We start from the raw sequence: 15,529 nt of genomic DNA, 5'->3' as shown, positions 1-15,529 counted from the left end.
ACCTCAGGCTCCCAAAGTGCTGGGATTACAGGCATGAACCCAGTCTACTTATAAATAAATAAATAAATAAATAAATAAATAAATAAATAATCTGGGCTGTGTGCAATGGCTCACACCTGAAATCCCAGCACTTTGTGGGGCTGAGGAAGGAGGATTGCTGGAGCCCAGGAGTTTGAGACCAGCCTGGGCAACATGGCAGGAGGCGGTCTTGGCGACAAAATTTTTTAAAACATTAGTCAGATGTGGTGGCACGCCTTAAGGGCAAGAGGAGTGAGACTGGCCTAAAGCCCCCTCTCCCTGCAGGAGGAGAAGAACCCAAACATGGAGTTCTACTTGAAGAACCTGGTGCTGACCTCACTGAACCTCTTCTTTGCAGGCACCAAGACCGTCAGCACCACCCTGCACTACGGATTCCTGCTGCTCATGAGGTGGAGGGTAAGGCTGGAAGGGGAGGGAAGTGGAGGGCTATACAAATTCAGAAGGTTAACATTTTTGCATCATCATTTCTTAGAGTTTTATACATTTGTAAATTTATATTTTTATGTTAGCAAACATTTGGCCTTGGAAATTTAAATTCTATACCCTACTGTCCCTACACATTCAAATCTTTTAACTTTAACTTAAATGCTTAAAGTCTTACACTTCAAAACTTTAAATTTCTAAGTTTCTGAAATTCTAAGACTCAAAACTACAGTTGTAACTCTCTGGCATGTATAAGGTGGAAGATTTTAAGTTTCCAAGTTCCTAAATGTCCCAAATTCCTAAAATTTCAAGATTCAGAGTCTGTTTTAAAGCTGTAACAGTTTATACTTTTGCAGTTTCTATATTCATCTACAGATAAAAGTAAACCCTGTGCAATAATGCTTGTTTTTTTGTTTGTTTCTTTTGTGTTGTTTTGCCCTCAATGTTTACAGATTGGTTGAAAGTTGCAGGGACTAGAGGTTGGGGAGATGAGAGGGAAGGACCAGTGGAAGAAGAGGAGGTACCTGGTGCATCTTGATGAGAAAGCAGTCAAAGAAGTCCCGAAGGTTTTGGGGGTCAAAGGATGCTTCGTTGATCTTGACCCTGGAGGCAATGAAGTCCTTGAGCTCTTCTATCAAGTAGTAGACGCGATTGTGTCTTCCTGGCAAATACTGCATGATTCCAGAGTACATGTCATATAGTTGTGGGAATAGGCAAGAGGACTTTGTCAGTGATGGGTGCCAGGGGCCCGCATGGGCTGAGCCTGGAGTTGGACAGCTGGGCTCAAAGTCCAGTGCTGGGTCTAAGAATCAGGTGAGGCCCTTTTGCTTCCCAGAAGTTGGGTCCTATTGAGACAGTAGTTCCCCATTCACCTTGGTTTTGCCTTCCACCATTGCAGTCATATGTGCAGTCAACTGCAATCTAAAAATATTACATATAATAAGATATTTTGAGAAAGAGTACATTCACATAACTGTTGTTAGAATAGTTATAATTGTTCTATTTTATTACTTATGAATGCCAGTCTCTTACTGCATTCAATTTATACACTGAATTTTATCATGATATGTATATACCAGAAAAACTTAGTATCTATAGAATGGGTACTATCCATGGCTTGAGGCATCCACGGGGATCTTGAACATATCCCCCAGCAATGAGGGGGAACTACTGTACTCACCTCCCAGGCGTCTAAGGAGGATCAAGTGGGGTATAGGAAAGTGTTTAGTTAACTGGGGTTGGTGCATGGAAAGAGAGGTGGCTGGGTGGGCACCTGCGCCCAGGGAGTGCTCATCTCAATGAAACTCTCATTGATCAACCGCAGCAGATTCAGGAACTGCTTGTCCTCATAGTCGAAGCAACTTCCAAAGACAACAGAACCGATGATGTTGGAAACGCTGCAGCTTAGCAGGAAGGTGGGGTCGATGGGGGCACCTGGGCAGTGGAAATTGTTTATGTTGGAGGCCATGGTCATGAATATGGGGTGTGGAGTCACAGTGATGCATCTGAGTCCCAGCTCTACTACTTAATTGCATGTGTGAGCCACTTCATTTTTGTGTTTTGGGTCTAGATTGGCCAATCGGCAAATTGGTTTGGGAACCACTTCACTGATTCATGAGGATTCAGTATCATTATCTGTATAAAATAATTAGCACAAAGCCTGGCATACAGTAAGCACTCAAGAAAACCTAGCTGAGCTTAATCATTATTTTTTATTATTATTACTTAAATGTGTTGATGTTAGAGACTCACATATTTGGGGAAAAGTGGGATAAGGGACACATTATAAAAGTTCCTGAATTCTGTCTAGCTCTACCGATGATTCCATTTGGGCAATTAAAAAAATCCTTCCTGGCCGGATGTGGTGGCTCATGCCTGGTAATCCCAGCACTTTAGGAGGCCGAGGTGGGCAGATCACGAGGTCAGGAGTTGGAGACCAGCCTGGCCAACACGGCAAAACCCCATCTCTACTAAAAATACAACAATTAGCCAGGTGTGGTGGCAGGTGCCTGTAATCCCAGCTACTCAGGAGGCTGAGGCAGAAGAATCGCTTGAAGCTGGGAGGTGAAGGTTGCAGTGAGCTGAGATCATGCCACGGCACTCCAGCCTGGGCAACAAGAGCAAGACTCTGTCTCAAAACAAAACAAAACAAAATCTTTCCCTTGCCCTCACCTACACCTTCTGTAAAACAAGATCAGTAGATCTGGGAAGAATTTCTCTAGAATAATGCACATATTCACAAATACACAATTTTATGAATAATGTCTGGGGTACATGGGCATTTGAAACTTTTATATAGACCTGTTAATCACCCACGTAGACCAGGCAAGGAGCCTTGGATGTAGAGAAAATGTGTCTCCATTTCTACCTCTTATCTATTTTTCTCTGTTTTTTTGTTTGTTTGTTTGTTTGTTTTTCAGCCTCTGTATCTTTTCTCTATAGACCCCAGTGTTTCTAGACCTTATTTTTTGGTGAGACTGAACTCTTTTAAAAACACAATGAAATGAGTATAGAGTTTCACATTTGCAAGATAAAAAAGTTCAAAAGATCTTTTTCACAACATGAATATACTTAACAGTACTGAACTGGACACTTAAAATGGTGCATATGGTAAATTTTATGTTATGTATTTTTTTTACCACAATACAGATAGACAAATGTAATGAAATTTGAGCCTGTCTTCAGGAAAAGTCACAAAGTCACGTCACCAATATCCGCATAGGATATCAAGAGCTCACAGACCCCCTGAGATCCACTGATTACAGTTTCTAGATGAGTGGTCCCTAAGGGTCTTCCATGTTAACTGTTTTGTTGTTGTTGTTGTTTTTTAAGAGACAGTTTCACTGTGTCTCCCATACTGAAGTGCAGTGGCATGATCATAGCTCACTGCAACCTTGAACTCCTGGACTCAAGCAACCTCCAGCCTCAGCCCCACAAGTGGCTGACACTACAGGCCTGTGCCACCATGCCCAGCTCATGTAAACTCTTAATACGGAAGCTGGCCAGAAATCTCAGTGGATTCTTAATATTTTCCCTCTTCTTCCATTCCAGAGCTTTCTCCCACCAAAGCCCATCTTCTCTTGACTGAGAACCCCATAACCACCCAGTCACCTAGTGGCCCTCCCCCTTGTGGCCCCCCATACCCTTGGTCTTCCAGAACTCCTCCAGTAGGTAGCTGGCCTCCTCCTGAATTCGCTCCTCAATGCTCCTCTTTCCCATCCTGAAGTCCCAAAAGATGGTCAGGGAGAGGCGTCGGAGAATCCTCCATTGTTCTCCATTGGCCAGAGCCACACCTGCCAAGATCTCAGTCTCAGGCTTCTGCCTCCCTCCCCTTGCTGTGTTCACTCGGTGCTACACAGTGATGGGGAAAGATTATGAAAGCTCTAGACTGTGCTGTCCAGGAAGCCATCCTCAACCTTCAAGGCTCAATGGAGAGAGTAAGGTTCCCTCTCTGCAGGATCCTCGGGAAAGAAAAAAAAAAAAAAAAAAGTCCAGACTGAGGTGGAGGAAAAGGGAATCAGTGCAGGAGTGATAGGGGAGATCAAACAGTGTTTCTTACAGGAAGGAGAGGTGGAGTTGGATAAATAAAAAAATAACTGAGTGAATGACGGTTGGAGAGTGGATAGAGAGATTCATAGATGTATGAATGATGAAAGCATTAATGAATGGATGGAATGATAAATAGATGAATAGAAGTTAATTGACCAATACATAGATAATAGAGTGAAAGATATTTTCATAGAAAGAATAATGAATGGATTTTCTGATGGATATGGATCGATGGACAGAAGGAAGAAAAGGTGATAGATAGATAGATAGATAGATAGATAGATAGATAGATAGATAGACAGACAGACAGACAGACAGACAGAATGTGGTGAGCCTGCTTGGAACTGAAGGATATGGGCAGTTAGAGATGGATGCATGAGAGAAAGAGATCTACCTAAGAGAAGGAGGCAGAGACCTATGGGGTTAGGTATGTGTATAAGTATAGGAAGATGAGAAATAAGGTTGGTTGTGAGGGCTATGAGGGCTGGCTATGGGTGCATAAAGAATATCGCTAATCCCCCAGGCTCGGAGGCTCACACCTGTAATCCCAACACTTTGGGAGGCTGAGGCGGGCAGATCACCTGAGGTTGGGAGTTCCAGATCAGCCTGACCAACATGGAAAAACCCCATCTCGACTTAAAATACAAAATTAGCCCTGTGTGACGGTACATGCCTGTAATCCCAGCTACTCTGGAGGCTAAGGCACGAGAATCGCTTGAACCCAGGAGGCAGAGGTTGTGGTGAGCCAAGATCATGCCACTGTACTCCAGCCTGGGTAACAAGAGTCAAATTCTGTCTCAAAAAAAAAAAATGTGTGTATATATATATAAATATATATATTATATATATATTGCTAATCCATTGAAAATAAGGGCAGAAATAACACAGAAAACTGTTTAGAGTCAGATGGCAAAGGCTCAAAATAAAATGATCATACCACTTACTGTGTGACATTATCTAATCTTTATCTTAGCTTTTTCTTTTCTTTTTTTTTTTTTTTTTTTTTTGACAGAGTTTCTCTCTTGTTGCCCAAGCTGGAGTACAATGGTGCAATCTCAGCTCACTATAACCTCTGCCTCCAGGGTTCAAGCGACTCTCTTGCCTCAGCCTCCTGAGCACCTGGGATTACAGGTGTGCACCACCATGCCCAGCTAATTTTTTTTAATTGTTAGTAGAAATGGGGTTTCACCATGTTGGCCAGGCTGGTCTCGAACTCCTGACCTCAGGTGATCCACCCGCCTCAACCTCCCAAAGTGCTGGGATTACAGGCGCGAGCCACCACGCCCTGCCTATCTTAGCTTTTTCATTGACAACATTAGTATAATGTTAACGGCTCTCCTAAGGGAGGCAATGCAGTAAGTCATGTAGAGTACTTACTTACTGAAGAACCTGGCATAGAGGGAGCACACTGCAGTCATTTCTGGTTTTATTGTTTTTGTTGTTGTTGCTACCTACCATGACCTTGGAAGTTTTGCTCTATTGAAGCCAGTTTTCCACGGCCACTGAACTCATCTGCTTGGTCTATCAAGGCTTCCTTCACTGCTTCATGTCCACATAAAACCACCACAGGCCAGAGACCCATGTACACAGTGAACAAAGGGCCGTATTTCTCCTTGAGCTTGGAGTGAAGGAAAACACAAGAGGAGGGGCTGATTGGAGTACCACATATAGGCCAATAGGATTTTAGAGGATGGTGATTTCCGGGGGATATAAACATGGTACTAAGGAATCAAAGTAAATCTGGGCTTGGAAGGACTACTGGGAAACAGGCACGGAAGTCTTGGCTTCTGTCATCCTAGGCAAAAGCTCATCCCTCCCCACAAGACTTACTGTTCTCATCTATAAAATAATGGACCTGGATTCGATAAATTCCAAGATTCATACTTCTCTCTCTGAAATGTTAAATTTCTAGAATCTGAAGACTTCGTGATACCAAGTCTCAAAGCGCTAAGACAACCTGAGTCAAAGTGTCCTTGTGTTTAAAAATATAATGTACTGTGATTCCAAAGTCCTGAGATCATGAAAGTCTTATTTCAGTGCACTGAGAATGTGTGTTTCCAACATTTCAGGATTCTGGAATTTCAGAATTCTAAGATTTGCAAAGTCTGTGCTTCTGAGAGTCTATCTTTAGAAGGCATAAGGTTCTATGTGAATCTGGCTACAGGATTAGTTGCTCTAAGCGCTGTTAGAGGAGACAGACACACTCACCTTCATGAAAGACTGAAACGTAGCGTCAGTTCGAACTTGCAGCAGGTTCCCCAGGAAAGGAATTGGTGTAGGACCTGGGGGCAGCTTTCCTGCCTTATTCATTCATTTCCAGGCAATGAGGACGAGCAGGCAAGACAAGCAGAGTGCCAGAAAGATGGTGACAGCCCCTCCCAGCTCCATGGTGCCAGGTCAACAGGTTCTGTCCTGGGCACCAGATCCTGCCTAAATAGGTCCTGAGAGATCATCTTATACCAAAATCTGAACACCCTGGGATTCAAGTTTTCCAGGTTTGAATGTCATCGGGGAAGTGATTGCTTTATATGGGGGGTGGTTATATAACCTATAATCTCCCATCTGAATAAGGGTAAATTGAATTCACACGGGGAAATCCTCTGGGGCCATTCCCCTTTCTTCATATTTCCAGTCTGCCTGTTCTTCTCTCTCAGCTCAATAGGATTGACAGAATTTCTTGGTGGGGTGTGAAGAGGCAGATTATTCTCTTTTTAGGCTATTGATTTTAGGATCCAGACGATCTGGGTACAAGTAGCAGCTCTGTCTTTTCTTCACTGGGCAAGTCACTTAACCTCTGGGACTTGTTTCACCATCTATCAAACAGGGAAACCATGTTGTTTTATTTTTTTTTATTTTTATTTTTTGAGACAGATTCTCACTCTGTCACCCAGGCTGGAGTGTAGTGGCGTGATCTCATTTCACTACAACTTCTGCCTCCCGGGTTCAAGCAATTCTCATGCCTCAGCCTCCCAAGTAGCTAGGACTACAGGCACATACCACCATGCCCAGCTAATTTTTATATTTTTCTAGAGATGTGGTTTCACCATGTTGGCCAGGCTGGTCTCAAACTCCTGGCCTCAAGTGATCCACCCCCATCAGCCTCGTAAAATGCTGGAATTACAGGCGTGATCCACCGCAGCTGGCAGACCATGTTGTTTTAGAAAGCCTTGATAGACAATAAGGAAAACTCTTTGTTCATTATTTAATTAAGGTAACCCTAATTAATTAAAATTTTTTAATTGACACATAATTGTACAAATGTGTGGGGTACAGTGTGCTGTTTTGATACATGCATGCAATGTATAACAATCAAATTCAGGTAATTATTATATCCATTAATAATTGTACATATTTGTGGGGTATAGTGTGATGTTTTGATACATGTATGCAATGTATAACAATCAAATTCAGGTAATTATTATATCCATTACTGAGACATTTGTCATTTTGTTGTGGTAAGAACATTCAAAATCCTCTCTTCTAACTATTTTGAAATATGCAATGTATTATCATTAACTACAGCCACTCTACTATGTAATGGAACACTAGAATATTAATAAGCAAAGTAAGCTGAAGATTTAGAAAACAAGATAAATCAATTGAAAGGGTTTGTTCAAAAAGTTCTTGTTTTCTACTCAAGATAATGTTAAATAACAATAATCAAAGATTACCTGTGTTGGTGTGTCAGAACTTTGCTGTATCAAATTTAAAAAAAGAGAAAAAAGAACTTTGCTGTAGTATGTGTGTGTGTGTGTGTGTGTGTGTGTGTGTGTGTGTGTGTGTGTGTGTATTTGGAAAGTCTAAGGTGTAGGGATCACCCCTGAACCGCAGTCTCTGGAGGGGAACGTCTCCTCCAGCACAATTAGTGATTGCATTCCTTAATAATCTAGAAAGTGATTCACTACCTTTTCTGCACCAAATATTTTCAAAGCCTTAATGTTCTGAAATGAACTTCGTGGATATCATATCCTACCCACATATGCTATTTATCAAAATTCAATGTCCTTTTCATGCGACTGTATTCTCAGACTTGGAAACTGAATCCCTCAAGGTATCTGTAGGTTTGGGGAATGGGGTTTGGCTGGCTGAGCTGAGGCATCCTGTGTCCAGAAGTGGTGGAAATTCTGGGAAAACTGAGTGACTCACACACAGTGCCACCTTTTGTCTCTTGGATCTGCTGCTAGAATGTCTTTCTTGGAGTAGAGACTCAGCTCAGCCCATCTCCTTTGACTCTCTTAGCTTTCACCTCCCCATCCCATTCTGATCCTCACCCCCCAGCACTTAACACCCATTCAGGACTAATCTCTTAACCATCTTGCAGTGGTGGTGTGTGTGTGGTGAAGGTGGTCGGTTGTGAGTCTGATTTTCTGATTCAGACAGGAAGGGAGAGAGCAAGTACTCTTAGAACAGCTCCCCTCACCATCCCACCTCCAGATAGGAAGCCAGGAGTGGAGGAACTTGCACTAAAAAGTAGAAGCAAGCTAAAGAGGAAAAATAATTGCAGAGGACTTGAGGCAGAGAAATTCAGAGCATGGCAGATTATGCCAGGTATTATGTGATGGAGACAGAGGTCAAGATTGAGAGAAAATAGAAGTGCATAGAAACAGAACCAGAGCGAGATCAAAATAGAGATGAGGCCAGGCTTGGTGACTCACACCTGTAATCCCAGCACTTTGGGAGGCCGAAAAGGTGGATCACCTGAGGTCAAGAGTTCAAGATCAGCCTGACCAACATGGTGAAACCCCGTCTCTAATAAAAAATACATGCGCGCGCGCGCGCACACACACACACACACACACACACACACACAAATTACCCAGGCGTGGTGGCAGGCACCTGTAATCCCAGATACTCAGGAGACTGAGGCAGGAGAATTGCTTGAATCCGAGAGGTGGAGGTTGCAGTGAGCCGAGATCGCACCACTGCACTCCAGCCTGGGCAACAAGAGCGGAACTCTGTCTCAAAAACAAAACAAAACAAAACAGAGATGAGAGAGAGATTCAATGAGTCAAAGACAATGTCAAGGAGGACACAGAGACAAAAGACAATTCAAAGAAACAGACAGAAGCAGATAGAAACAGAAAGAATAAAAGACAGGAAAAAAGTTTCAGTGACACAGAGAATGAAAAAGTGACATATGACTGAGAAGAGAATCAAGAGGAACCCAAAGAGTGAATGCACCAGTGACTCAGAGAGAAATCCAACTAGACAAAAAGTTGGAGATGGAGATGAACAAAGAGAAAGGCAAAGAAACAAAGAGATACAGAGACAAGAGACAAACCCAGATCTAAGTGGGATATAGAGAAGGAGATTTGTGCTCCAGAGGGTGTGTGCGTGAAATGGAACCTGGGTCATTTTATGCCTAGTCACATGCCTCTCTTTCTGGGACTAAGAAATGTAACGCTGCCAGAATTTTTTTGTTTTTTGTTTTTTGTTTAGAGATAGAGTCTTGATGTGCTGCCCAGGCTGGAGTGCAGTGGTATGATCTTGGCTCACTGCAACCTCCATCCCCCGGGTTCATTCTTTGTTTCATTTTTATTTTTAATGTTTTTGATTTAAAATTGGGGTTCTTTTTGTCATGTTTTGTTTTGTTTTGTTTTGTTTTTGGAGACGGAGTCTCACTCTGTCACTGAGGCTGGAGTGCAGTGGTACGATCTTGGCTCACTGCAACCTCCACCTTCCAGGTTCATTCTTTGTTTCGTTTTTATTTTTAATGTTTTTGATTTAAAATTGGGGTTCTTTTTGTCATTTTTTGTTTTGTTTTGTTTTGTTTTTTGTTTTTTGTTTTTTATTTTGGAGTCTCGCTCTGTCACTGATGCTGGAGTGCAGTGGCGCGATCTCTGCTCACTGCAACCTCCGTCTCCCAGGTTCGAGTGATTCTCGTGCCACAGCCTCCCCAGCAGCTGGAACTACAGGCGCACGCCACCACGCCTGGCTAATTTTTGTATTTTTAGTAGAGACGGGGTTTCACCATGTTGGCCAGGAAGGTATCCATCTCCTGACCTCATGATCCACCTACCTCAGCCTCCCAAAGTGCTAGGATTACAGGCGTGAACCACTGCATCTACCCGGCCTTAAAATCCGTTTTAACTGGTATAAGTTATAGCGACTCCTGCTTGCTTTTGGTTTTTGTTTGCATGGAATATCTTTTTCCATCTATGTACTTTCAGTCTATATGCACCTTTACAGGTAAAGTGAGTTTCTTATAGGCAGCATATAGTTGCATCAAGTTTCCTTGTTTTTGTTTGTTTTGTTTTTGAGACAGAATCTCTACTAAACATACAAAAAATTAGCTATGTGTGGTGGCGGGCACCTGTAGTCCCAGCTACTTGGGAGGCTGAGGCAGGAGAATGGCATGAACCCAGGAGGTGGAGCTTGCAGTGAGCCAAGATTGCACCACTGCACTCCAACCTGAGTGACAGAGCGAGACTCTGTCTAAAAAAAAAAAAAAAAAAATGTTGTTCAGGCATGGCAGCTCATCCCTGTAATCCAAACACCTTGGTTGGCTGAGGCAGATGGATCACCTAAGGTCATGAGTTCAAGACCAGCCTGGCCAACATGGCAAAACCCCATTTCTATAAAAATACAAAAATTAGCCGGGCACGATAGCGGGTGGCTGTAATCCCAGCTGTTTGGGAGGCTGAGGCAGGACAATTGGCTGAACCCAAGAAGCAAAGGTTGCAGTGGGCCAAGATTACACCATTGCATTCCAGCCTGGGTGACAGAGCAAGACTCCACTCAAAAAAGAAAAAAAAAAAAAAGTTGTTCATCCCTGTCATCTATCCAACTTCTTTCCCATCACTGAACTCTAAGTCCTGCCATTTTCCTGGTAGGGAGGAACTTCATGGCCATGGATGTGAGTTATCCAAACACTCAGAAGAAAAGAATCTTGACTTTCTTCTCTTCTTTGACCTTCTTCACTCTATTTCAGCCAACATTCCCACAGCCACCCCCAATCCTTGTCATCACTCTGAAATGTGAAACACAGACATGTCATTCTCTGACCACAACCACTGGTACCCCAACTCCCCCACTGCTTCATTGCCAATGGCCTGAGGGGTATACTGGCCAGCTAGGTCTTTAGTTAAGGTTCCAAAGAGTACAAACACTACAGAAGGTCAAGTCTCCCTCCTATTAAAAGACTTTCTTCTAACATTTTGAAACCTTTTGTTACATGTTTACACAGAAGTATTTGAAGAAACACAAGAGATTACAAGCAGTTTTTCTAATGTTTCATAAAGAAAAACAAGCGGGACCTGGCAGTCCAAGTGGTGGTTAACGGCACGAAATTTACATTCACAGCCAGACGTGGTAGCTCACGCCTGTAATCCCAGCACGTTGGGAGGCCAAGGTGGGCGGATCACCTGAGGTCAGGAGTTTGAAATCAGCCTGACAAACATGGTGAAACCCCGTGTCTACTAAAAATACAAAAATTAGCTGTGCATGGTGGTGGTAATCCCAGCTACTCAGGAGGCTGAGGCTGCAGAATCACTTGAACCCAGGAGGCAGAGGTTGCAGTGAGCCAAGGTCGCACCATTGCACTCCAGCCTGGGCAACAAAAGCAAAAGAGCAAAACTCCATCTCAAAATATATATGTGTGTGTGTACGTGTGTGTGTGTATATGTATATATATACGTATATGTGTATATATATGTATATGCACATATATGTATATGTGTGTATATATAGAGATGTGTGTGTGTACATATACATATATATACCGTCACACAAGACCATACTAAGACTCTATCCTCATTAGCTGTGAAATGCAGAACCAAGTCACTTACAACCGACTTTTGGGTCCTTGCCTAACTCATTTGCAAAATGGAGATGATAAAGCCAACCTCACGGTCTTGGCAATGAGTTTAATTAAGATTATGCTCATAAAAAGCTTCCCACAGTTCTGGGGTTTTCTTCAAGCAGATAAATGGAGCTGGGCTAGGACTGTTTTAATCCAAACACAGACGAGCAGAGGAAAATATCAGATGTTCAGCTGTATGCAACATGGCCCACAAGCCTGCATACAGACACCTGAATGCACACATGAAAACATCCACATACTTACATGTAGTCACCCAGTTGTGAATGCGTACACAAATATGAATATGCAGCATACATCTTGTTTCACACAGAAATGCACATCGTAGACACCCCTAAATCATGTGTGCACACATGATGTATGCAGAGACACACATAAAAATTGGCAAGCATTGAGAAACAGTGGCACACCCTCTCAGGCACACACACACATGTGCATGTGTAGACATAAGTTGGAATGGATACCCATTATCAAACACAAACATACACCCCACAAAGCCTAGTGCACACATAAATTCATGTATCAACAGGGACATACTGAAACATACATGTACATAGACACTACAAGCATGCACCCAGAATGACACACAGACAGTTGTATAAATGAGGAAAACATGGCAAAGGAGAAAGAGAAAAATAGAAAGACAGGATCCAAGACAGACAGGTGGGCAAAGTCCTGTGCAGGGCTCCAGGGCCAACCAGAATAACCTGAGAGTCTAATGCTGGCCTGTCCTTCTGCAGATACTGCCTAACTCAGCACCACGCTCCAGGAGGCCATGAAGGATTAATTTCCTATTCAAAACTCCATGGGGTAAATCTTGGCTGTGCTGAGGAAGGGATGGGGAAAGAGGTTCCCAAAGACTCTGTCCCTTCCCTCCTTCCCAAAGGAAAAGATTTGGGAGCTTTAGACTAGAGAATGTAAAAGCAGGGAAGGTGCTTAGGGAACATCTCATCCATCCACTTCATCCTACAGATTAAAGAGAACAACTACTATTCGTTGAGCACTTACTGCCATGTCCTCATCTGCATTAACACATACACTTCTCCCCTAAATAGCCAAAGAGGTAGGAGCTGTTCTTTGCTCCATAAGGCTCAGAGAAATGAAGTCAGCTGTTCAAGGCCACACAAAAAATAAAGGATAAGGTTAGGATTCCAATCCAGGCCTAAATCATTGTACCATCCGTCCAGAAAGGAAAACTGAGGCCCAGCAAAGAAAAGGGATCTTCCTGGGTTCACCACTAACTCATTCTGAAAGCCTGTACCCAAGACACTGCCCACTGGGACAAGTCCCTCCCACATGATTTCAGACACCATTCTCTCACTCTATGCTCCAGGGTAATCAACAAGTCCAACATCGATTGACCTCTATGTCCACAAATACTGGAGTTCTCCCAGCCTGTTTCTCCTCACCCCTCCGTGGCCAGGTCATGGCAGCCTGCTGACCACTCAGTGCCCTTCCCTGTGCCAACATCACTGAGAAACAAACTCCCCAAATGTCTGTCTCCCACCTTTTTAAGAAACAAGAAGGAAAAGGAGGGGCCAGGCCCAAGTGCAGGCTGGTGACCAGGATTAGCGGGATTGATATCTGCCCAGCTGGTGTTAATCCTCCTTCCCACCTCTTCCCCTCCAAAATCAACAAACAACTTTTCTCTCTTCACCTTGTTCTCTGAACTTTGCTCCCTCCACACAGGTCTCAGAGCTCAGCATCCCAGAACACTTTCAGGAAGATGTCAGTCCTGGGGGTGCCAACCTCACCCACCTCCCCTTGTCCAAAGTTGGTGACCCTGAGGACAGGTGCAACCCTCAAGGGTCCAAACATCAGAGCCTGTCCTGTGGCCATCTGGAGCCCCTCTCAGGATCTGGCTGAGGCTCATCTCAGGCCCACATAGGACCAATCTCAGCACCTGCCTCATGCTCACGTCAGAGCCCACTGGAACCAACCTCAGATCCTATATGGTGCCATTCTTATACCTTCCTGAAGCAGGACACTCTTATGCCCTGAATGACACTTGAGACAACACACAGAGCCCTCTTGGCACCAAACATGACTTTAATATTCTTCTGCTGTCAAGTTCAGTGCCAACTTCTTTCCCATCCTTGAGTACACCTGGGGGCAGTCCCAAAGCCAACACGATGCCTCCCCTCCCTGGCCGTACCTGAGGCTGATATCAGAACCCGCCAGTGTCATCCCTGTGTCCACTGCTGATGCCAGTCTCAGCACCCATCTCCTGCTAAGCCTGGCCCGCACTTGACTCCCAGGGTGATCTAGGCCAGTCAATGAAGGCGGACGAGGAGAGAGTTCACATCCCAGCTCCCTCACTTACTCCCTGTGTGACCTCACTCAAGAGGGTTTATGGAGTCCAGATCTGCTCATCTTCAAAACGAGGATGATGATGAACCAACCTCATTGTTACAAAGATTCAACCAGGTCATACACACCTAGACTTGATCTTCCCATATACGACCGTGCTCACCAAAGGGTAACTGTCCTGTTTACTAAGGAAGAATTTCCCTGAGGGAAGGACAGGAGGCTACTCATCCCTTCTCCACTCCCACCCACCCCAGGCTCTGCCTCTGTGCCTAACACTGGAGTTTACCCCAATCTCTTCTCTTATTGTTCCCTCTGCCTGCTAACAGTAGTAACCCCTGACAAAGCAGGAATCACCCTTAAAGGAGATTTAACTCACCCTCAAATATGATCTTCTCTTCCTAAATACACCCTTTCCACTGGCAGGAAAATCAAATCCACAAAGTGGAACTAAGGACGCAGAGGAGGAGAGACGGGAGTTCAGGGCCACTCACGCATGTCCCCTGCCCACGGTCTGTTTTCTGTCCTCTGTAGACCCTTATATAAAATGAGAAACATAAATAACAATAATAATATTCATAGGAATGATACAATCAATCTAGTGGGTTTTCCTAAGGATCTGGGTTGGAAACCAGTGGAGGTCTTTGTAAATTACAACCCTTGGCACACTTGAGTTTTTTCCACCATTTGGGGGTTGTTATTACTATTTCTCCACACCTGGCCAATCCCTCTGCCAACTGATAACTCGAGGCACTCTTCTCCAAGTGTGGGGAAAGTTCCCCTGAAATACGGATCCGGTCTTCCACCCCTTTCCCAACCAGAGATGTGCAGTGGAGGTTCTATGGCACCCATCCTGGCCTCACTCTGAGGTTCCAGTGAGGATTCTGTGCATCAAGAGACAGCTCTGGGCCAAAGCAAAATCGTCAGCCCCTGGGCTTTCTGGGAGGAGCTCCTGGGCTTTCTGGGAGGAGCTGCTGGGCTTGCTACACACTCCTCCTCCCAGAAACTCCACACCCACACCCTGGGTCTTCCTAGCCCGAAGTCTCTTAAGTCCATATGTCTGGAATCCCCTTTCCTGAGACCCTTAACCCTGCATCCTCCTCACCAGAAGACCCCCAATGCACAGCCACACTTTTGTCTCACCCTAATAAAACCCAGATCTTTGGATTTCTCTCCCCTGGAACCCCCAAATCCAAAACTTTGAGGTGTATTCTCACTCTCAGAACCCAAATCCAAAGCCCAAGTGCTCCCCTGTGTAAATATTCCAAACTCCTCAGTTCTACAGTTTATCTGTTGCCCCCTCCTAAATCCACAGCCCTAGGGCACCCTTCCCGAAGTACCACAGACTTAGTCTGGAGGCCCCCTCTCTGTTCAACTGCCCTGTGGTCCCCC

The 15,529-nt window shown here is 44.2% G+C and overlaps 2 protein-coding genes across 2 annotated transcripts in view; both read right to left on the bottom strand.

Moving 5' to 3' along the window:
• The window catches only part of LOC102122395 (cytochrome P450 2B6-like), a 43,561-nt gene extending 39,031 nt beyond the window's left edge, over positions 1–4,530 (bottom strand). The window contains exons 1-2 of the mRNA XM_074023670.1: positions 3,606–4,530; positions 987–1,383 (exon numbers count right to left, since the gene is read on the bottom strand). The gene's annotated coding sequence lies outside the window, so the exon portion shown is untranslated. The remainder of the gene's footprint in view (positions 1–986; positions 1,384–3,605) is intronic.
• A 4,192-nt stretch (positions 4,531–8,722) lies between these two features.
• Positions 8,723–15,529, bottom strand: part of LOC123570245 (cytochrome P450 2F5-like) — a 30,846-nt gene continuing 24,039 nt past the window's right edge. The window contains exon 4 of the mRNA XM_065535520.2: positions 8,723–8,966. Coding sequence (XP_065391592.1) covers positions 8,824–8,966 — 143 coding nt within the window. The 3' untranslated portion in view covers positions 8,723–8,823. The remainder of the gene's footprint in view (positions 8,967–15,529) is intronic.

The sequence above is a fragment of the Macaca fascicularis genome, chromosome 19, assembly GCF_037993035.2.
Source record: "Macaca fascicularis isolate 582-1 chromosome 19, T2T-MFA8v1.1".
Lineage (NCBI taxonomy): Eukaryota > Metazoa > Chordata > Mammalia > Primates > Cercopithecidae > Macaca > Macaca fascicularis.
This window is presented reverse-complemented; position numbering and strand designations above follow the sequence as displayed.